We start from the raw sequence: 22,718 nt of genomic DNA, 5'->3' as shown, positions 1-22,718 counted from the left end.
TCCACAACCTCTCCAGCAAAGGCTATCATTGGTGTTTTTGATTTTAGCCATTCTGACAGGTGTAAGATGATATCTCAAAGTTGTTTTGATTTGCATTTACCTGATTTATAAGGAGGTAGAGCATGACCTTAAGTGTCTTTTGGCCATTTGAACTTCTCCTGTTGAGAATTCTTTGTTCAGTTCTGTGCCCCATTTTTAATTGTCTTAATTAACATTTTAAAGTCTAGTTTCTTGAGTTCTCTATATATTTTGGAGATCAGACCTTTGTCAGTTGCGGGGTTGGTGAAGATCTTCTCCTAGTCAGTGGTTTGCCTTTTTGTCTTAGTGACAGTGTCCTCTGCTTTACAGAAGCTTCTCAGTTTCAGGAGGTCCCATTTATTCAATGTTGTCCTTAATGTCTGTGCTGCTGGGGTTATACATAGGAAGTGGTCTCCTGTGCCCATGTGTTGTAGTGTACTTCCCACTTTCTCTTCTATCAGGTTCAGTGTATTCAGACTGATATTGAGGTCTTTGATCCATTTGGTCTTGAGTTTTGTGCATGGTAATAGATATGGATCTATTTTCATTCTTCTACAGGTTGACATCCAGTTGTGCCAGCACCATTTGTTGAAGATGCTTTCTTTCTTCCATTGTATACTTTTAGCTCCTTTATAAAAAATCAGGTGTTCATAGGTTTGTGGGTTAAAATCCGGAACTTCTATATGATTCCATTGGACGACTTCTCTGTTTTTATGCCAGTACCACACTGTTTTCATCACTGAAGCTCTGTAATAGAGTTTGAAGTCAGGGATGGTAATGGCTCCAGAAGATCCTTTATTGTATAGGATTGTTTTGGCTATCCTGGGTTTTTTGTTTTTCCATATAAAGTTGATTATTGTCCCTTTTATTAATGAACTAATGATATATATATATTTTCAATGCCAATTCAAGTCTTTACCATTGCCACTGTTTTGGTCTCTTATTTCTACATTCTTTTTACTATTTGCAAGATGAAATCCAAGGATGGGAGAGGAAAAGCATTTTCCACTTGTGCATCCCACTTTCTTTCTGTGTCAATATTCTACATCTGTCTTCTCATGTATATTCGACCATTTGAAGAAGGGAATAAAGATATACCAGTGGCTGTATTTTATACAATAATAATTCCTTTGTTAAACCCTTTTATTTACAGCCTGAGAAATAAGGAGGTAATAAATGCTGTTAAGAAAGTTATAAATACTTATAGTACTTTTAAGAAATCTTCCAAGTCTACAGATCACTAGTTGTAACTCATTAAAATAATTTTATAAATATGAAATTTAAAAATAAAAATGTTGCATATATAAAGTATTATTCTTTAAATCATTAGACTGTATTTATTATACAATATATTAATGCAATTCCAAAATAGTTAATTATTCATCTCAATTATATAATCTGAATAAGTCAATGTAAATTTAATAATTGTCATATTTACTCTCATTACACTAAGGAGATTGACTTATAGTATTGCTTGAGTAAGTTAATACCACATCATAATTTGATATAAATATTTATATTTTCAGATGGCTAGTGTATAAAATAATAGCAACAGAATGACAACAGGCAACTTTAGCAAAAGGTGGGTTGATTACATTTCTTCAACACACCAGAAAACACAACAAACTGGAAAAGGGATGAAATCATAATCTCTAAAAACCCACTTAAATCAAAATTCGTAATCTGAAATTCTATAGCATCCATAAAGAGCACAACCAACTCTGGGGTTGTTTACAGTGGGGACATGGAAGTACAAATACATGAGCTATGGAGGGACATTGGTCATTCAAAGCACCATTGCCTATTATCTGGCTCCCATAGACTAATGACCATGTCATGATACAAGATGAATTTATTTCAGTTTTTAAGTTCTTGTAGTATTTAATGGTTTCAACACTGTCAAAAATGTACATTCTAAAGTCTTTATTGAGACCGAAGGCCATTTCTCAACTATGACCCATGTAAAATAGAAAGACAAATTGTATACTTCTAATATACATCGTCACAGAATATAAATTCCCATTCCAAAAGGAATGAGTGGAGATATACTGAGGAAATGGTGGGCCAAAGCAAGGTAGAATCGTAGGAGGCCAAGAATAAATTCTTTAGCTCAATGTAGTGTCTAATGATTTGGGGGTTTTTATTTTTATTTTTTTTGATCAATTAACCTTTAGGGTTACAATTATAACAAGTGAGTAAAATGTACACACTTGTGCAATGGTGGTGTAAATTACATTTTTATTGTACATAAGTCACAGTCCATATTTTGAGACTCACTATTCTTATATATTAAGTCCCTGTGGATAAACATATGGTAGACCCTATGGGGATAATCTACCACTTTTACAGTCCTAAATATGCAAAGTATTAAACTGGGTCCTGCTGATTTATCATTATACCTGTAGATTAGTGAGCTTCCTAATCCTCATACAGAAACTTATTTTTGTAGTAGCAGGTAACTGAAACAGATCTACAACGGGATAAGGTAAAAAGAATAAGGCACTATAGATTTTCCATCCTAAATGGGGAACCTACATCATACCCTGCCTTCCCAGTTCTCAAGGATCATTGCAGGAGATGGATGGGGTGGAAAAATTAAAGAGCTAGAGGTGGTGGATGACATCTAGGTAAGAGTACTACCTGAACACAAGGAAGTTGAATATATGTACTCATAGCAGTTTGAAACATCCTTTCTTGGGGTTCTGAAGGTTCTATTGTGGATTACAAGATCTGTTTGTTGTTGGATGTTTTACTACTTTTTATTCTTTCCCTCCTTGGGGGCCTTGTCACCCAGGTACCAAATAATACAAGAGTCTTATTTTTTTTTATAAATGCCTGGCCATAGCTTTTCTTGTAGCTATTCAGCATTTATAAGCATGAGGTATGCTATCTACCTTTGCCTCTGGTGATTTCTGAACACAAGGAAATCACACATATGAATTCATAGAAGTTTGGATGTTACATTACTGGGCCTGTGAGGTTCTATTTTTTATCTTTGAGGATTACAGGACCTGCTCTAATCTGTCAGCCTGATTTCCAAATTTAAGACAATAATTATATTTGCTAAAATATGTTTTTTATTATATAATATTCATGACTGAATATATTTTGAAAGAATCTACATACAACAATTCATAGCTAATTTTGAGAGGAACATCATTTTATCAGTTTAAACTGCTTTTGAATGCTATGCAGACTAAAGATGAGTTGACTGGAAACATCTACTCCAAGTCCATAGTCTTTCTGAATTCTTTATATGATTAACAGGAGCAATCCCTCCTTACTTCATTCTGTATATTTTTTTTTGCTTAAAGATTCATTTTAATTGCACAATTTTTCTTTAAGGTTTCTTGTGTACAGACCACCATGCTTGTATTTCAAAAGACAAAGTGGAATAAAACTTTAAAATGTGATGTGAAGCCGGGCGGTGGTGGTGCACGACTTTAATCCCAGCACTCGGGAGGCAGAGGCAGGTGGATCTCTGCAAGTTCGAGGCCAGCCTGGTCTACGAGAGCTAGTTCCAGGACAGGCACCAAAAGCTACAGAGAAACCCTGTCTCGAAAAATAAAAAAAAAAATAATAAAATAAATAAAAGAATGTGATGTGAACAAATTTGTAGCCAAAATGAAGTATTATGAAAGGATAATGTGCTTCAAGAATAATAAATATGCCTATAGAGAATGTAGCTTGCTATTGTTCTCTGAGATTATACTATCTGCTACAAAAATTCATCAAATTGGTTATTTCTTTTACAATTCTCCAATTTCAGCTGTAAATTTGTCTCTACTTTCCACAAGTGTTAAAACAAAAAGCGCAGGTAAAGCAACTAATAACGAGAAAGGCTTAGTGTAGCTCACAATTTAGAGATTTTATTGCTTTGACCCTTTCATTTGAGGCTTGGTGTCAAGGTAAATTACACTGTAGAATAAAACTTCTCATTTCAGGTCTAAAGAACTAAAAGAGGAAAGATGATTGGAACAGATTCAGACAATATTTTTCAAATAATGCCTCTATTGACAAAATCTCCCACATAACCCATATGTTAAAGTTTTCCCAACCTGCCAATACCCCCAAATGGCAGAGTCAACTTTTATTATTTATGAAAGAACCTGGAATAATGCCAGGATGAAAAATATGGGATGTGGGAAAATGAATATATTTAAATATGTCCACAGATATAATCATATACACAAATGAGATCACATCACTATTAGTTCACACAAATACACAGAAATACATATGGATATCTTCACATTTCTTTGTATATATACATTATGACAGTTAATGTATTTACAATGACATAATGAATGACATACAAACCCGTTAAAGTATTTGAACTTGCTTTCTGATGTATTAGTTCTATTGTACTGAAGATATTACAAGTATTTTTATAATTTAACATTCATTTAAAATATTTTAAGGAAATGGGTGCACAGAAAAGAGTCCATTTCAATAATAGTTCTGGAAAACAGGGATATAATCAGTGTGTAAGAATAGTTGTTGCAAAACAACGAATAACTGTATTTCCTATGCCAGAACATAGTACAGAAATGACAGTAGGAAAGTATTTTAAATTCCACTGTTGAATAGATCATGGCCCCAAACAAGCTTGTAATATTAGTGATGTGGGGGTGTATAAAAAGGATTGTTGAGAGTAACAGGTAAAAATTCTAGCTCCGTGTTCAGTGAAAGAAACTCTTTCAAGAAGATAACTTGAAAAGTGAATAAGCAGGACACTTGACATCCGCTGCCAATGTACAAGTTTTCACGACTAAATAGAACTAATTATACAATTGTGTGCATGCATGACAAACATACCCTACAAAACAACAGCAACAGCAAAATTCTAGGTTAGGTTCATCTTCAAAATATTTTGAACAGTGTAAAAATACTTCCAAATTAAGTCTGCACAGTATTTTGATATTTAAATAAGAATACAATAGATAATATTGAGACCTAAGCGTTTCTTTTTAAGAATTTTGCCAATGAATTTTTTACTTGCTTATTTCTCAAACTGTAGATAATTGGATTCAGTAAAGGAATTAAGACAGTGTAAAATACAGAATCTATCATGTCATCGTCATCTGCTTGTGAAGATGAAGGGCGTACATACATGAAAAGAAGAGGGCCATAGTATAAAGACACAGACAAAAGATGGGCTCCACATGTGGAGAAGGCTTTCTTTATGCCTTTGGTAGATTTCTGATTTAAGATTGAAAACAGAATGATAGTGTAAGAGATAAGGATAGTTGAAATAGTGAATACTTGAATTGAGCCAGAGAAAATAAAAAGCATTAGGTAATTGAGAGAAGGATCACTACAGGAAATCTTTAACAGTGGCATAACATCACAATAAAAATGATGTATTATGTTGGAATTACAGAATTTTAGTCTTAGTAAAAAGCCTTCATGAATTAAAGCATGAATAAATCCACCTATAAAGGACAATATTAACAAATATATACAGAGTTTATTTGTCATGATCACTGGGTAGAGTAAGGGCTTGCATATGGCTATGTAGCAATCATAGGTCATTGCTGCCAAGAGAAAACATTCTGTGGTTGCACTGATTACAAATGAGAAAAACTGTATCATGCATTCTGCAAGAGAAATCAGTTTACTCTTGGCAAAATTGTCTATTAGCATCTTTGGTGTCACGGTGGATGATAACCAAGTATCCACAAATGCTAAACTTTCTAGAAATAAATACATGGGGATGTGAAGGCCAGGGTCATTCCAGATGAGAGCAATCAGACCAAGGTTCCCCACAATGGTGATGAGATAGATCACCAGGAACAGCAGGAAGAGGGGGATTTCCCACTGTGGCAGATGGGTGAGTCCTGTGAGAACAAACTGTGTCAGCACTGTTGCATTCTCTGTTCCCACGTCCTCTCTGTTTGTCCCTGAGAATGAGAAATGAATGATGGCTATCACACAGAATTCATAAAAATCAGTAGTCTAATTTTGGGTAGTAGAATTTAAAATACAATCATATACATCAGAATGGCCATAATATTTCAATTAATATCACTATATAAGATAACAGCTTTTCTTCAGAGTGAAGAAATTGTTTCAATTCTTTTTCTAATAAAAATGTGAGTATATTAAAATATTCAAGTAAAAGATATCTTTCAATTGTGTGAAGAGTGTGGATTTACAAATTGGCTTGGTGTGAATTATTTTTGTGTTACATATTCATAATCAAGGCAAAAGATGTTTTAAGCACCTACATTATACAGGAAATTCAACGAAGGGTTCTTATCCGTACAAATATTATAATTTAATAAAGTGAAATCTTACAATATATAGTTACCAAGGAATTTTTTCAAAAGTTATTGTTCAGAAGTAGATAAAATCAGTTTCTAGTAGGAGTAAACAGGAATTAGTAATATAAAAAAGTCTTAATGATCCAGAAGCTCCTGTGTACAACAGATTTTCTAGGAATATTTGTTCAAATTGTAGACCATAAGAGTTAGTTATAAGTTGGCAAAGAAGCTTATAAACAAGAATCTAATAGGCAACTTTATAAAGGAACTACTTCTGATGATATTCAATGAAAATGAAGTTATTTAAACATGAGAATGGACATTGTCAATACTAGAAAACTAGGAAGACAGATATACATTGGAAAGGATTTGTAATATTGAGCAACTACAATACAGGGACACATTATAGGTGAACTTAGAATTTATTGGAATTTAAACATCACTTGTTGACTATATGATATGGTATTTTCAAATGGCTTTCTGAAATTAAGATACACAGGTCTTCTGGTCATTATCACTGCACATGAAAAGCACATACTTACTTGTATTGGTCTACTGTCGGCTTAACCCTAATGACCATGTATGACCACTTAGATCTTTTGTGTAATGCCCATGTTTTTCCCACTAATTATTCTGATATTCCCAAAATTTCTGTGTTAAATCCAGTCACTTCTAGATTCCACTTTGCTTCAAAGTATATCAAAGGAAAGACAAGTAAGGAAACACAAATATAGTTTCAGAAGGCAAAAAAAAAAAAAAAAAAAGATCTCGTGAGTAAATAGCAAGAGTTACCTGAGTGCTGAAATTGAGAAAACTTTAATGGCCTGGAGAAAATAGTTTTCTTCATATTACCAAAAAGTAGCAGTAAATGATGAAAAGAAAATGGCCACATAGTAATGTTGTTTGATTTTCTGGAAATATGGGAGATAGTTGATATTCATTTTGTGTCCTAGACTACTGTAGTCTTATACATGTAGTCTACTTAAGGAAAAGGCGTTTTGAAAAGTGAGAGAGGAAGAAAGCACTAAAAATAGAAAAGTTACAATCTTCATTGAATGGGAAATGGGTGTATAAGAAGCAATAAAAGGGAGGAAGCAAGACTGGTAGTGCTTAGGAAAGTATATGGATTTAAGAAGGAAAAGAAATAAAAAGAATAAAGAGGGATGAGCAGAGCACTTTAAAAAACCTAGAATGCCTTTTTCCCTTTAGTATTTGTTATATAAATCCTTCAATACATGGAACTGTTTGGAGAGAGGAAAGGAAAAGGAAATACTTAAATATAATCTCACCAAATAAAAATTAATTAGGAAATAAAAGCTTATTTAAATTTACACTTGAAATATGTGTAGAAAAAGTTGCTCACATTTGGTTTTTGATATTTGTCTTAACTTTATGGATTATTATCTATTGTTGATTTTTAAAAATCATTTTGTTTTTGTAAAAATCAAAATGCAGTTTACAATAGAATATGCATTTCTTAAAAGAGATATTAAATTCAATTTCATTAATTTCTATGGTTGATGTATTTAAGCATATATGATCAGTGCCTGCATTTATTACTGTATTTCTATGATGCATATTTGATGTCAAAAATTAGAAAATATTTTAATGCAAATCATATTAGTTTGATTTGAACACACATATTCACATATCTCTCTAACAATCATCTACATTCCATTCTCTTTTGTTTTATATTTGTAGAAAAAAATTGATGCTGCCGAAAATTCTCTTTACCCAGAAGGTATTAATTGCAGATAGCGTCTTTGTTAAGGGTGGGAGCTGCTGTCCACCTCTTCTCAGTGGGACTCCATCTGGCTTGAACCCTAACGGTTCTTTTTTTTTTAATTTATTTATTTATTAAGGATTTCTGCCTCCTCCCCGCCACCGCCTCCCATTTCCCTCCCCCTCCCCCGATCAAGTCACCCTCCCTCATCTGCTCGAAGAGCAATCAGGGTTCCCTGAGTGTCCCTGAGCATATAACCCACAGAAAATGTCACTGAATAGAGTCTAGCAACCACACTCCAGAGCAGGACTCATGCCCACATAAAACAAACTCAATGGTATTTTTGTGGACTTTTAAATTTCATTTTACTTAATTTTGGAATTTTTTTGTCTTATTGGTCTCTCGCTTGATTGTTTTGATTTACATTTTTGTGTTTCTTGGTTGTTGGTTTTTTTTTGAAAGAAAGAGAGAGAAAGAATATAAAGTTGGGTGGGTAGGGAGGTGGGAGGGATCTGGGAAGAGTTTGGGGAAGGGAAAAATTATCAAAATATACTGTATGAACTTTTTTTCCAATAAAAAATAATAATAAAAAAGAAAAAAAATTGATGCAGATCAATTTTGTATACAGGTGATATACACCATGTCAATATTTAATTTTGGAGGCAAATTAAATAGGAATAGTTTTCCTTCCATAGAGCCCCAAACACACCAAGAAATACAAATTCTTAAATCACTTGAAATGTGGCGATGTAACAAATCACTAACACAATAAAGAGTAGTGGAAAATATCTTTGACATAACTTAATATGTATTTATTTTTATGTATTTAAGCATATACAATATTTATATCAAGGTATAATACTCAATGAAACAATTTATACAAGCAGCCTATTTTGAATACATTTATAAAAATATAAATTATGAAGATATAAAGAAACAACATAAGTATTATTTTATAAGTAAAAGATATAATTTTAAATTTTTTGCTTCTACTTAACTAATCTTAAAAGACTGAAGAAACATGACTAAAGAATATTCTTTTTACTGTCATCAGCAGAAGAATTGCACGTATGAGTATCATTATGGTTTCATATTGAATTTTGAGTGTATTATAATCAAGATTAAAAATATAGTCCAGCTGTAAAATGCTAGACTCAGAACTAAAATCATTTTTGTAAGGTAAAAAGACTGCATAAAGTGTGACCCACTGTAGTTACTGATGCCACTATGATGAATAAAGAGGTGTTAGAGAGGTGGGAAAGACCAAAAAACAAAGAGGGTTTTTTCTGAATTTGATTGGTTGGTTTGGTTTAATTTAGTTTTAAATATTTTGTGGTTTTGCTTTATTTTCTTTTAGGAGGTATGCTGCAAGGGTTAATCACAGCTATGGGGGACTGGGGAATGATTAGAATTGGAGTGCATGATTTGACACTCCCAAAGGATCAATAAATAAATTACATTTAAAACCATTCTTAAAGATAGCAATTCTAGATATTTTGCTCATTTATATTTAATCATGAATTAAAATATAAAAGCAATTATTTGTTATTGCTTTTTTCTTTATACCCAGATGTATAAAATTATTATGAAATAAGATGCTTTCTAAATTTCTGTGGAAAATATGGTGAATACCACAGAACTCATTTGTATCTTACCTATATCAAGAAAAAATTGCAGAGATCCTTAAAAAGCATCAGTCATCTAAATAATAACAAGTACAGCATTACTGGTCAGCAGGACCATGCATGATGATTACAACTTTTTTTTTATAATAAGTTGTTTGGAAGTTTCATATCTAAGCACAGCACAGTTTGTTTATATGTCCTTTCCTTCAATGCAAGAAACTTTATACCCTGGCCTACCTTTCCAGTGGAGGAAGGGTTGAAGAACTGGAATTCCCACAAAGACTCAGGGTTCACTGGAGGTTAAGAAGAGGTTTCTCTACTGGACAGTAGTCTAAATTGGTTCCATGGGGGCATTGCAAACTTCAAAACCATAAATATTCACTTACTGTTAGGTACTCTGATTTTTACCATAGAGATTATAATATCATACTACTTCCCATCACAGTTTGGCCAAACGTCCCATTCCCCCAAGCTCTCCCCATCCTCCCCTTCTCACTTTTTTCTCCACATTTCCCATTACCCCGACCCCATCCCCACTCCCAAATTTGCAATTTTTGCCTGACAATTTTGTCTCCTTCCAATATCAGGAGGATAACTATATGTTTTTCTTTGGGCTCACCTTTTTTAGCTCCTCTAGGATCTCATATTATAGGCTCAATGTCCTTTATTTATGGCTAGAATCCACTTATGAGTGAGTACATAACATATTCATCTTTTTGGATCTGGGTTACCTCACTCAGGATAGTGTTTTCTATTTCCATACATATGCATGCAAAATTCAAGATGTCGTTTTTTTTTACCGCTGAGTAGTACTCTAATATGTATATATTCCACACTTTCTTCATCCATTCTTCCATTGAAGGGCATCTACGTTTTTTCCAGGTTCTGGCTATTACAAATAATGCTGCTATGAACATAGTTGAACAAATGCTTTTGTAGTATGATAGAGCTTCTCTTGGGGGAATGTAATTTCTTATCTAAATATTAGAGCATATTCATTTTTAATAAAGATTGCCATACCAGGTTACAAAAGGATTGAAATAATTTATGCTCCAACTGTCATCAATCTTCATTTCCTTTAAAGCCTCTTAGCATGGTAATATCATATTTTATAAAAATTATTATTTATCCATTTTGTTTTGTATATAAAAAATCACCATTAAGACAATAATATTTATGCTGAAATAAGACTATGTGTACACATTTTCTATGCACCTACATATACATATAAATAACAATATTTTCTTCAACTCAAATATTTAAATAATGTAACTGTTGATTCAGTTAATGTTTGGTAATGATTAAGCATGTTAAAAGTTTGATATTTTGACAAATTGGATATGAAATACATTTAAAATTTGAGAATCCTTTCTGATTTAAGGTGAAGAATTTAGTTCTGCTCAGTAAACTTCACAAGCTTACTGTGAGCATGTTCTCTCTACTTAAATCTGACATGCTATAAATATCAATTCAATCCAAGCAACTGAAAACTGTTCACACCTTCCTCCATCACATGTGTGTGTCTGCGTGTGTATGCACAGAGCAGGTGTAATGCTCAACTGTGCTCATATCAGCATTATTTGTAATAGCAAATCCCTGAAACTATAAATTCTCATCAAATGAAGAATGGATAAAGAAAATGTGGTATGTTTCATAATGGAGTACCACATAGCAGAAAAAATAATGACATCTTGAAATTATCAGGCAAATGGACAGATCTAGAAAAAATCATATTGAGTGAGGTAACCCAGACCCAGAAAGACAAATATAATATGTACTCAGTTGTAAGGGGTTTTTAGAATTACTTCCAGCTGTCATGGGCGCAATATTATTTCTGTGGGATCCTTTAAGAACTAAAATGAAACTTAAGGTTCAAGATTATTATCTGGTACAATTGCATATAGACTCTGAGTAGTTGGTAGGGTTTTTCTGAAGTTCTTATTTGAAGATCTGGCCAGGATGTTGTAAGAAAGCACACCATCAAAGCTAGCCAAGCTGGAATTATCTTGAGCATTTTGTAACTCAAAGCCTATCCTAGTGTGGTGGTATCAGCAATGACAGCATCATATGAACCAGGTGCAGTCATTGTTGTGGGGCCCCATCTTCTTCCTGGAGACTTCAGAGAATACTGTAGGAAAATTTATTGTTCATTATAGAAAACTTAAACATTGTTCATATCAAAATGGAAAGTTTGAATTTATATAGATATGTATTCAAAGAAAGGTACCATAGAGACAAAAATAGGTATGCAGAGAAGTAAAATTTTTGAAAGCAGAGTTTTAATGACCTTTGTCCCTAGATTTTATCTTCATTCAAGGTGACTCTTGATATGAGGCAGAAACTCTAAATTTTTCTTTTAACAACTCACTTGAATTTAGAGAAGGAGAGCAACCATCCAGCTCTAAAGCCAGCTTTGATTTTTTTTCATTTTTTTTATTGATAAAAGAAGAATAAAGAAAAAAAACAAATTTCCACCTCCTCCCAGCCTCCCCTTTCCCTCCCCCTCCCACTCTTCTCCCCCTCCTCCCACTCTTCTCCCCCTCCTCCCACCCCTCTCCCCTTCCCCCCACTCTTCTCCCCCTCTCTCTCCTAGATATGGACGGAGGGGGGAGGACCTAGGACTTACCACAGGGCAGGGAACCCTGCCAGCTTTGATTTTTAAGTGAGTCAGGGCTATCTTTATACTGAGAAGTGAGGAGATATGTATGTTTAAGTACTGAGATTTTTCTCTGTGGAGGATATTGTATCATAAGTCAGATTTCTCATTTCTTGGTGATTCTTTCTAGATGGCTATTTTTTTTTCTTCTTTAGGCATTTAGATGCCCAGTGTCTCTAGGCTACATAAAGATGGGTGTTTTCTGTTTTCCTGCAAAGACACAAACAGAACCCTGACCCAACTCTTGTGAGGTTTCCTCACAACTTGTAGGATTGTCTCTATGGGGAGACATATTGTTCTTTTATTGATTGTATTTTACACTCAGGTCTAGATTTGGGAAGACTATAATTAGAAATGCTGATGTATAGTCTTGTTTTTTGTTGGGTGGATATTTTGTTCCTTGGCTTCCATTGCACTCTCTGATTCTGAGGAAAGCTTTGTGTTGCCTGGTAAGAAATTCTTCTGGTATGATGATAATTGTGGCCATTGCGTATTCCAGGTAAAATGTGTTTTTAAGTTTTGGGAACTGATATTCATGAATGTGAATGGGTTAGGAGGGAGGAACAGGGAAGGCCCATGGCCCACAGAAGGAGGAAAGTCATGCTCTACCAGGATCTACTCAGTCCTCTAGGAACAGGGGCAGGGAATGAGAAGAGGTCACAACAGATAGTCTGCTACAAATCTGGAGATGAGACAGGTGATTGAATTTGGAGGAGAGGAGAGTGAGTGAAAATCTGAAGCTTACTTACCTTCCTCACTGGCCTACTTGCTTCTCAGTCAGACATGGCTAGCAGGTTACCAGAGAAAGCCAGCAGGAGTTGGGTCTGGAAGAAGTCCTGAGAAGAAGCTCTGTATGATCCACTAGAGATGAGGACAGAGAGGAGGTGGAGGCCTTATCAGGTGATCTGCTATAAAGATGCAGAGAGACTGGGGGTTTGAATTTGCTGGAGAGGAGAAGCCTTGACTATCCACAGTTAGAATACTTTTTCCCCTGGCAGAAGTAGCCTGTGGTTTCCTGGAGAATGACTGCTGGTTTTGGCATCTAGAATAAAGTGATGTATGGGGGAAGAAAGGTCGGAGGTGAATACCTGTGTGTTGCAGTAAAGATGGGAACAGAGATGGAGATGAGGCTGATACAAGTCATCTGTTATAGAGCTGGAGGTGTCAAAAGCAGTTGGATTTGAAATAGAGAAGGGAGAGACTAAGATCTGCAATTAGTCTACCTGTTTCCATAGCCTGCGGGGCCTGCTCACCCCAGGGAATGCCTGCAGATGTTACGTACTGGGATATCAGTATGAAGAAATATTGGGTGAAGAAATATTGTAGGAGAAGGTCTACATGGTCTGTTGGGTAGGGTTTCAGAGAGCAGGGGGCTACTATAGTGGGTGTTCTGCTGCAGAGCTGGGGATGAGACTGGAGATGGGACTGGGAAGAATGGAGGGAGAGGTAAAGACATTCAGCTTTCCTGGCCTGAATGACCTGCAAGTTCCAAAATATTGACCATTTAGCATTAAAAAAGCTTTTATGGAAACACTTGAAAATAAATGTTTTCTTTAATATTTTAAAGGAAATAGTTTCAAATTAACATTTCAGTATATTGTAATATTTACACTGTTTTAGTTAATTACAATTTACAAAAGAATTCAAAGACTTTTAGCATGTGACACTATAAAATAAAGACATGAACTGATAAAAGACCATTATATAGTTACTTTGGAATAAAGATTTGTGCGTGATATATTTGGATAGGAAGCAGAAGTCTTGGGGCATCAGGGACTAGAATTTGCAAAACTTCTGAGATATAGCAATTCAGATTTTCATCCTGAACTAAAACATAATAGAATGCTTTCTACTGTGTTGGTCTCTTTAGTTGTATCCCTTAGTATTTGAAATCATTTCAGAATTAGTAATTAGAACATAGCCCTGAATGCAGAGATACCTTCAAAATTACAAAGATACTCAATATAAGTTGGAACTGGAGGTTACTCTCCTGCTTGCCATTTCCCAAATGAACTTGCAGAGGCTTGATATTACTTATAACTGTTTTGCCAATGTCTCAGGCATATTACTGATGAGATCCCACAATTAAATTAACCAGTTTTTACTATTCTGTGTATTACCATGTGGCTGGGCCTTACTGGGAATGATCTGGCATCTTTCTCCCTCAGCGTCTCCCAGACTCTACCTTCTTTTTTCCTGTTTGGATTTCCTGCCTAGCTATATTCTGCCCTGCCATAGGCCAAAACAGCTTTATGGATAAACCAATAAAAGTAATATTCATTCACAACATAAGAATGACATCTCAGATCAATAAGTCAGACAGAAAATGTATCAATGTTTGTTTGTTTACTCTATATGCATGCTTATTAGTGAATAATTCTGTGTGGTTCTGTTACCTATTCCTGCTCAGAACTTTTTTCAGGCCCAGAGTTCTTCGCAGTGCTGCCTTGACTTCTTTGTTCCGTAAACTATAGATGATGGGATTCAGCATGGATGTCACCGCTGTATAGAAGAGGGCCAAGAATTTATCCATTCCTGGTGAGTGACTAGCCTTGGGCCTCAAGTAGGTAATAGATGCTGAGCCATAGAAGAGTGAGACTACAAGTAGGTGGGAAGAGCATGTAGAGAGAGCTTTATGGCGTCCCTCAGGTGAAGGCATCATCAGCACTGCAATCAGAATCCGGACATAGGAAGAAATGATCAGTAAAAATGGGCTGGATATGCATAGTACTGCCGCCACAAAGACGGCAGCCTCATTTTGGGATGTATCTCCACAGGCAAGTGCCAGGAGGGGTGGAAGGTCACAGAAGAAGTGGTCTATCTCACAGGGCCCACAGAAGTCCAAAGAAAAAATAAAATTGGTCTGTCCCAACCCTACTATGCATCCCATTCCCCATGAAACCATTGCCAAATGGGCACATACCCCACGGCTCATTCGGGCTGCATAGTGGAGTGGGGAGCATATGGCCATGCAGCGGTCAAAAGCCATGGCTGCCAATAGGCAGCACTCAGTTATTCCAAAGAATGAGAAGAAAAACATCTGTGTGGCACAACCCTCCCGAGAGATCCCTCGGGACTCACTCACAAGACTCTGCAGCATCTTGGGTATGACAGAGCAAGTGTAGCCAATCTCCAGGAGAGACAAGTTGGCCAGGAAAAAGTACATGGGTGTGTGCAGGGCTGGACTGGTAAAGATGGCAAGGGCTATGAGTGCATTGCCTGTCAGTGATACCAAGAACATGAGGAGGATGAGGGTGAACAGGAGGAAGCACTCTACAGGGACCTCAGAGAACTTGGCAAATGCAAAGTGTTTGACAGACAAGCTGTTCTCCGGCCACAGGGAGCAATTGACACTCATCTCCTGGAAGAGAGAAGAGCAAGTCATCTGAAGGATTCTTGCAGATGGGGGAAATTATTCAACTTAATCCTTAAGATCCTCAGTTAAGTCAGAGACAGAATCATTAGCTTCAGCTGTAAAATTAGTGTTTACAAACAAGAATTTATCCTCACAGAGTTTCATATCTAACCCTTTTCTCTGCTTACCATATCAGGCGATTTTCCAACATGTACTAAACATTATACTGAGTGACCCAGAATTTAGGACTTGTGCTGTATACTTGTCTTTCCAGCCCTGATGAAGCTGAGACAGAAAGCTTACCATTGGTTTGAGTTCAGCCTCACTTGTGGAGTAAGATATCAGCCAAATAAAAGAAAAGGAAAGCATTACTTGTGTCTCAATTCTTTTTGCATGCTTTTCATTGACAAGTTATCAACGTCTCCCCAAAAATCTGCTCTCCCACCAACTCATATCTATGCTTCCTATTGTCATGGATACTCTCTCCCCACCCATCTCAGAGTGTATTAGCGCCAGAGTATTCTGTGATTTCTATAGCTAATATTCATATACATGCCTTAAAATATAATTCCTTCAGCTGGGCAGTGGTGGCGCATGCCTTTAAACCCAGCACTTGGGAGGCAGAGGCAGGCGGATCTCTGTGAGTTCGAGACCAGCTTGGTCTACAAGAGCTAGTTCCAGGACAGGCTCCAAAACCACAGAGAAACCCTGTCTAGAAAAACAACAAAAAAAAGCATGACTCATATTTATGTGAACATAAAATAAATCAAATAACATCTTCGAGAGCAGGCTGGCCACGAACTCACAGAGATCAGTCTGCCTCTCTTTCTAAGTGCTGATATTAAGAGCATATTCCACCACCACACAGAAACTTACATATCTTAATAGTTCCCATCTTTTAATAGAGCATGCTTTCTTAGTGAGAGTATCATGGTATGCACACTAAATATTTATTTTCTTATTATTATTCATAAGATCCTATGAATCAGGGCATTGAGTTTAATAAAGAAAAAAGAGTAAAAGAGATGTGGTCTTGGTATGTAGTACAGGCTGGCATCAAATTCCCAATTTCCCTGCCTCAGTCTCTTGAATGGTGGGGTTCCCACAGTAAGTCATCGTGCCCCACATGACAGAAATTTCACTTTAACCTTTCACTCAATGGACCTCACATTACAATCCTATCAAACTGCTTGCATTTTGCACGTGTAGTATTTATACACTTCATTTTCTCTTTGCTCATTTTCTCACTGGGAGGCTTCTGTGTCCTTGCTTCATTGTTTGTCTGGTAAACTCTTCAGTTCCAGCATAACTGTCTTTTTTCTGTAAATCACACAACTCTTCCACATAGCAGCCATTTTCTATGCTTTTCACACTAAAACTGCTAAAATAGCATCTACCATTGTGGTGGTGATTACTTCTCATTTCTTTCTGAGTACAGCCTTATACAGAGACTGTGTACGGACTTCACTTTCTATCATTACATTTGCCATCTTTAACAATCCATAATGAGAAATTTCAGTGTTTACCTTACTCTGCCTCCTTAGATATTCTGCCTGTTACTTCCATTATATCCTCTGGAGTTCAACCTCATGTTCCTCAAATATTTCACATTCAGCCTACTCATTTATCTCTTGGTCTGGTATTTTTTCCTTTCAAATGAGATGACCCTTACTGTTTTGTGTGGTATATGAAATTTGTTTTTTTTTCTGCCAAAAATCTGAACATGCCATGTTTTTTTTTTTTCAACAAGAGCAGAATAGGAGATAGTTTCAACCAATTGGTCCTCCCTCTATTCACTTGATAAACCAAATATCACCAGGTCATGCTATGTTATATGTGAGTAGATCACATCATGGTTGATCCACAAGCCAAATATGAGCTTTAGGGTTCCCAAGTTATTTTAAATAATAGTATTAGCAATGTTAATTTAAACATATAAGGCATGTATATACATATGTCACACATACTTATAGGTCTGATTATCCATGCAAAAACACACGCATGTGCACATAGAGTAGAATAAGGGTTCACTCTGGGAAGACTGTGTATCAGTTAAACTCTTAGTATAGACAACAATGTAGATAACACTGTTTGTTTAAACTCTGTTCTTTAATTTGACCACTTATTAAAAGGGGCTGAGAAAGAAATCTATTCCCACATGAGACTGCTTTAGTGAGAACTAGGTTACTTCCCTAAAATCACTTTTAAAGTGGTCAGGTGCTGAATGCTTACTAGCCACATAGGATATAAACATGGTATATGTCTACACACAGCCATACTATATTTACCTTTGTGTACACTGTATTTTGGGAAAACTCACACCACAACCAGTAATCTTTGTTCCTATCATTAATTGCTCTCTAAATTATATATTTTTTATTTTGTGGATAATGGAAAAGCAAGATTAATTAAAACCTGCATACACATATAAAAATGGTGCCTGCATCTTCTTTCCTGAGAGGATATAAATGTGTATAATGCATTATTGTATCTATTAGATAGATATTTACCTGTGCATGCAGAAGTTCTAAAAACTTAAGGGTAGAGAACACGTGGGCTGACTTAAAGTTCTGATGAGCACGAAGCAGGAAGTCTGGGATTACTTAGACTGTCAGGGAATTCAGCTCTTGTAAAATTAGCCAAAACACTGAGTATTCTTTTGTGATGTATTTTATACTTACTTCAAAGTACTATAAACTTTCCTGTGTACTATATTAAATTCAAATATCTATATTTTTCAGGTATTTTGTATTGACAAAATCCACATGAGACTGAACAAAGGAAAATAATTCAAAAAGCCAACCCAGAAAGAGCTATGTTTTAAATTTGAAATATTTTCTTAAATACCCTGCACTTAGTAGTAGTTTCTATATTTGTATAATGAGTTCTCCATATAAAGAATGTGGTCTTGAATCTCAATTAAATTTTCAGGAAATCAGCCGGGCGGTGGTGTCGCATGCCTTTAATCCCAGCACTCGGGAGGCAGAGGCAGGCGGATCTCTGTGAGTTCGAGGCCAGCCTGGTCTACAAGAGCTAGTTCCAGGACAGGAACCAAAAGCTACGGAGAAACCCTGTCTCGAAAAATTAAAAAAAAAATCAGGAAATCAGTTTAGCAAACCGAACCAGAATGATATATTTTTATCTCAATCTGTGGAGAGAAAATTATTTACTCAGAAGGAGTGTCAAGATTCTAGAGAAAGAAATAAGGGTCAGAGTGCTCTGGTGTAAATATCCTATCTGCCTCTCACCTGTTACATTTTCTTGACCTTAATTTTGGAATCACTGGTTCCTTGTAAACACTACATGATGTAATCTTCCCCATCTTTCTAGTTAAGCTATTTTAAGTGGTTTTATACCAATAATAAGCTCTATTTTATACATAGGCCTTCAGTGTTATAATGTGTGTCCTAAGAACTGATAAGGTCTGGAGGTTCATTTGGCAACTAGCTATATGCAAGAAATGGTGCATGAGATGAGAGGATTTGATATCTTACAGTCTTGGTTTTTGCATGATACATTACACATCTCAGAGCCCCAAGTCAAGCTCACTATATGTTGTTCTGTTTTGTGAATGATACAGGTGAAAAACATCATTTTTCCTGGTGTCAGAAGGTTAGGAAAGTTCATTGGTGGGTTCGGTTCCTTGTCTGATCTTGTAAGTTATGACACACTGTAAGATACTGTTTCTGAAACAGTGCAGTGTCTGCATGTAGAAACTGTCAGGAAGTGAGAGAATTTCTGTAGAATGAGCAGGAAAAGATAATTAGGATGCTTACTCCCATTTTCCCAGTTTTACCACATTCACTCACCAAGGACTATTTATGCAGCTGAGTGACACTTTAGGTCAACCCAGAAGAAAGAGTGGGATCGCTTGATTAGATTACAACATACCAAATAACATGAGTATCACAGTGACAAAATGAATTCTAATTTACCAGGAAACAAGCGATTAATAGCAATAGTCTGCACAAACTATAAAACTCTTAACAGAAGCAGACAGTAAGTAATTACAATAAAAATAACAGGAAAATGTTTTGAGTTTTAAATATCCTTTTATATACTTTAATTCACCCTCCACAGGCCTAGTCTTGATAAATTAACTGTGCCACCTACCTCCAATCACAGTACTTGAAGAGATAATTAAGTAGTTTCTGCTTCTGATAAGCTACTCCAGACTTTCTCTTCATCCTTTCCTTACTGCATACAGGAGTCACAGACAATCTCCATCCTCATCTCTACATTGTTTTGAAAAGCTTTTGTTATGATAAAAATCATGCCTGATGTCAAGAAGATTGTGTCTCAGGAGAGAGGACCATGTCCTTCAAGGCAATGTCCCAGTATCACAGATGCACACACACACAAACACACATTACTACTCCTAAAGAACATCTGCACTTTCTTCTTTTCTGGAGAACAATGAGCCCTAAGTATATTATACTAAAATTCTTCTGTGTTTTGAGTCATTTTCATTTTACTCTCCCCAGGAGATTCACAATCTCTTCTCACTGGTGAGTTTCAGGAGTCACTGCATTGCCCTCCTGAGAGTCCTTATGAATGGGGCCATAGCTCTGGGCAGAGCAACCTCACTCTGTAGCAGCTCCTGAGAAATAGTTCTATCACAAAACATCTGAATCACCTCATCTACAAGGAGGGTGTCCCAATAGCCTAACCATCTTTCCACTGCATCAGCTTTGCCACAGGCAATAGTTGGGAGCATGGGGGTTGAGATGGGGTGAGGGAGAGAAAGAAGGGAGAAGGGGAGGATTGGGGAGAGCTTGGGAGAGTGGGATGATTGAGATGGAGGAAGGGCAGATATGGGAGCAGGGAAGAAGATATCTTAATTAAGGGAGTCATTTTAGGGTTGGCAAGATACTTGGCTCTAGAAGGGTTTCCAGTCCCAGATGTCCAAGGGGATATCCCCTGCTAGGTCCTTGGGCAGCAGAGGAGGGAGTGCCTGAACTGGCCTTGTCCCATAGCCAAACTGATTAATATCTTGAATATCACCATAGAACCTTCGTCCAGCAATGGATGGAGATAGAGACAGAGATCCACATAGGAGCACTGGACTGAGCTCCCAAGGTCCAGTTGAAGAGTAGAAAGAGGGAGAAGATGAGCAAGGAAGTCAAGACCGTGAGGGGTTCATCCACCCACTGAGATGGTGGGACTGATCTAAGGGAGCTCACCAAGGCCAGCTGCACTGGGACTGAAGGAGCATGTGATCAAACCAGATTCTCTGAATGTGGCTGACAATGGGGGCTGACTGAGAAGCCATTGATAAAGGCACTGGGATTTGATTCTACTGCATGTACTGTTTCTTTGGGATCCTAGTCTGTTTGGATGCACACCTTCCTAGGCCTGGATGGAGCAGGGAGGGCCTTGGACTTCCCACAGGCCAGGGTACCCTGCTCTCTCTTAGAACTGGAGGGAAGAGGGAGGGTGAGTAGGAGAGTGGGGGGAAATGGGAGGAGGGGAAGAGGTGGAAATTTTGAATGGTATTATTTATAAAGCAAGTCTTATCTTGTATTTAATTTCATTATGTTTGGTTGTTATCACTTAGAAACCTATTCTTTTCTAATGAGAGACAGAAGGGAGTGTATCCTGTGGGGAGGGAGGGTGGAGAGGGAGTGGAGGTAGTAGAGAGAGGACAAACTGTAATCAGTACATATTTTATGAGAGAAAAATCCACTTTAATTAAAAGAGAAATAAAGAATTGGTGGATTTGATGCAACTGGAAAACAATGGGTGAATAATTTGGTCATTGCACTTTCTTTTTTATTTTTAAAAAATAAAAAAGGAGTCCAACAATGACCACAATAACTCAGACATCTAGAGACCCTTCACCAGCACAACCCGAAGAAGGGATACACACAAACTCTACTACCAAAAAAGTGACCAGAGTTAACAACCACTGGTCATTAATATCACTTAATGTCAATGGACTCAACTCACCTATAAAAAAGCACAGGCTAAGAGATTGGATATGAAAACAGGATCCAACATTCTGCTGTTTACAAGAAACACACCTCAACCACAAAGACAGGCACCTACTCAGAGTAAAGGGCTGGGAAAAGGCTTATCAAGCAAATGGACCAAAGAAACAAGCAGGTGTGGCCATACTAATTTCTAACAAGTTGACTTCAAACTTAAATCTTAAAACTTAAAACTTAAAAGAGATGGAGAGGGACATTTTATACTCATATCAGGAACAATTCATCAGGATGAAGTCTCAATCCTAAATATTGATGCCCCTAATATAAAAGCACCCACTTACGTAAAAGAAACATTGCTAAAACTCAAGTCAGTCATCAAACCTCACACACTAATAGTAGGAGACTTCAACACTCCTCTCTCACCAATGGACAGGTCAATCAGACAGAAACCTAACAGAGAAATAAGACAATTAATGGAGGTAATGAAGCAAATGGACTTAACAGACATCTATAGAAAATTCCACCCAAATAGGAAAGATTATACCTTCTTCTCAGCAGCTCATGGAACCTTCTCGAAAATTGACCACATACTAGGTAACAAAGCAAACTTCCAGAGATACAAAAAAATGTTATTAACCACCTGCGTCTTATCGGATCACCATGGATTAAAGTTAGAATTCAACAACAATGCTACCCCCAGAAAGCCTACAAACTCATGGAAACTGAACAGTCAACTGCTGAACCACACCTGGATCAAGGAAGAAAGAAAGAAAGAAATTAAAGCCTTCCTTGAATTCAATGAAAATAAGGAAACAACATACTCAAACTTATGGGACACTATGAAAGCAGTCCTAAGAGGAAAGTTCATAGCACTAAGTTCCCACTTAAAGAAAACAGAGAAAGCACACTTTGGAGACTTAACAGCCCACCTGAAAGCTCTAGAAAATAAAGAAGCAGACTCACCTAGGAGGAGCAGAAGACTGGAAATAATCAAACTGAGGGCTGAGATCAACAAAATAGAGTCACAGAAAACAATCCAAAGAATCAATGAAACAAAAAGCTGGTTCCTGGAGAAAATCAACAAGATTGATAAACCCCTATCCAAACTAATCAAACGGCTGAGAGAGAATATGCAAATTAATAAG

At 36.5% G+C, this 22,718-nt stretch overlaps 3 protein-coding genes across 4 annotated transcripts in view; 1 reads left to right on the top strand and 2 right to left on the bottom strand.

Annotated features, from left to right (window-relative positions):
- LOC142837958 (olfactory receptor 5H19-like) overlaps positions 1-1,262 on the top strand; it is a 74,211-nt gene extending 72,949 nt beyond the window's left edge. The window contains exon 2 of the mRNA XM_075953336.1: positions 903-1,262. Within this exon, the coding sequence (XP_075809451.1) occupies positions 903-1,262 (360 nt within the window). The remainder of the gene's footprint in view (positions 1-902) is intronic.
- A 3,712-nt stretch (positions 1,263-4,974) lies between these two features.
- Positions 4,975-11,450, bottom strand: LOC142837824 (olfactory receptor 5H19-like). The gene is made up of 2 exons (XM_075953198.1): positions 11,438-11,450; positions 4,975-5,921 (listed from the first exon to the last, which is right to left on the bottom strand). The coding sequence occupies exons 1-2, from the start codon at positions 11,448-11,450 to the stop codon at positions 4,975-4,977; spliced, it is 960 nt and encodes a 319-aa protein (XP_075809313.1).
- Positions 11,451-14,680: 3,230 nt separating this feature from the next.
- On the bottom strand, positions 14,681-15,646 carry LOC142837932 (olfactory receptor 10C1-like). Of its 2 annotated transcripts, XM_075953335.1 has the most exons (2): positions 15,319-15,646; positions 14,681-14,886 (listed from the first exon to the last, which is right to left on the bottom strand). In XM_075953335.1, the coding sequence occupies exons 1-2, from the start codon at positions 15,644-15,646 to the stop codon at positions 14,681-14,683; spliced, it is 534 nt and encodes a 177-aa protein (XP_075809450.1). The 2 variants fall into 2 exon arrangements, with proteins under 2 accessions (XP_075809450.1, XP_075809449.1); XM_075953334.1 differs by having other exon boundaries at positions 14,681-15,646.
- Positions 15,647-22,718: the final 7,072 nt, after the last annotated feature.

This window comes from Microtus pennsylvanicus, chromosome 1 (genome assembly GCF_037038515.1).
Source record: "Microtus pennsylvanicus isolate mMicPen1 chromosome 1, mMicPen1.hap1, whole genome shotgun sequence".
Classification (NCBI taxonomy): Eukaryota; Metazoa; Chordata; class Mammalia; order Rodentia; family Cricetidae; genus Microtus; species Microtus pennsylvanicus.
The sequence above is the reverse complement of the archived record's forward strand: the minus strand, read 5'-3'. Positions and strand labels throughout refer to the sequence as shown.

Coding starts and splice junctions, on each gene's coding strand:
- LOC142837932 (XM_075953334.1), bottom strand. CDS start 15,646: ATGAGTGTCAATTGCTCCCTGTGGCCGGAGAACAGCTTGTCTGTCAAA.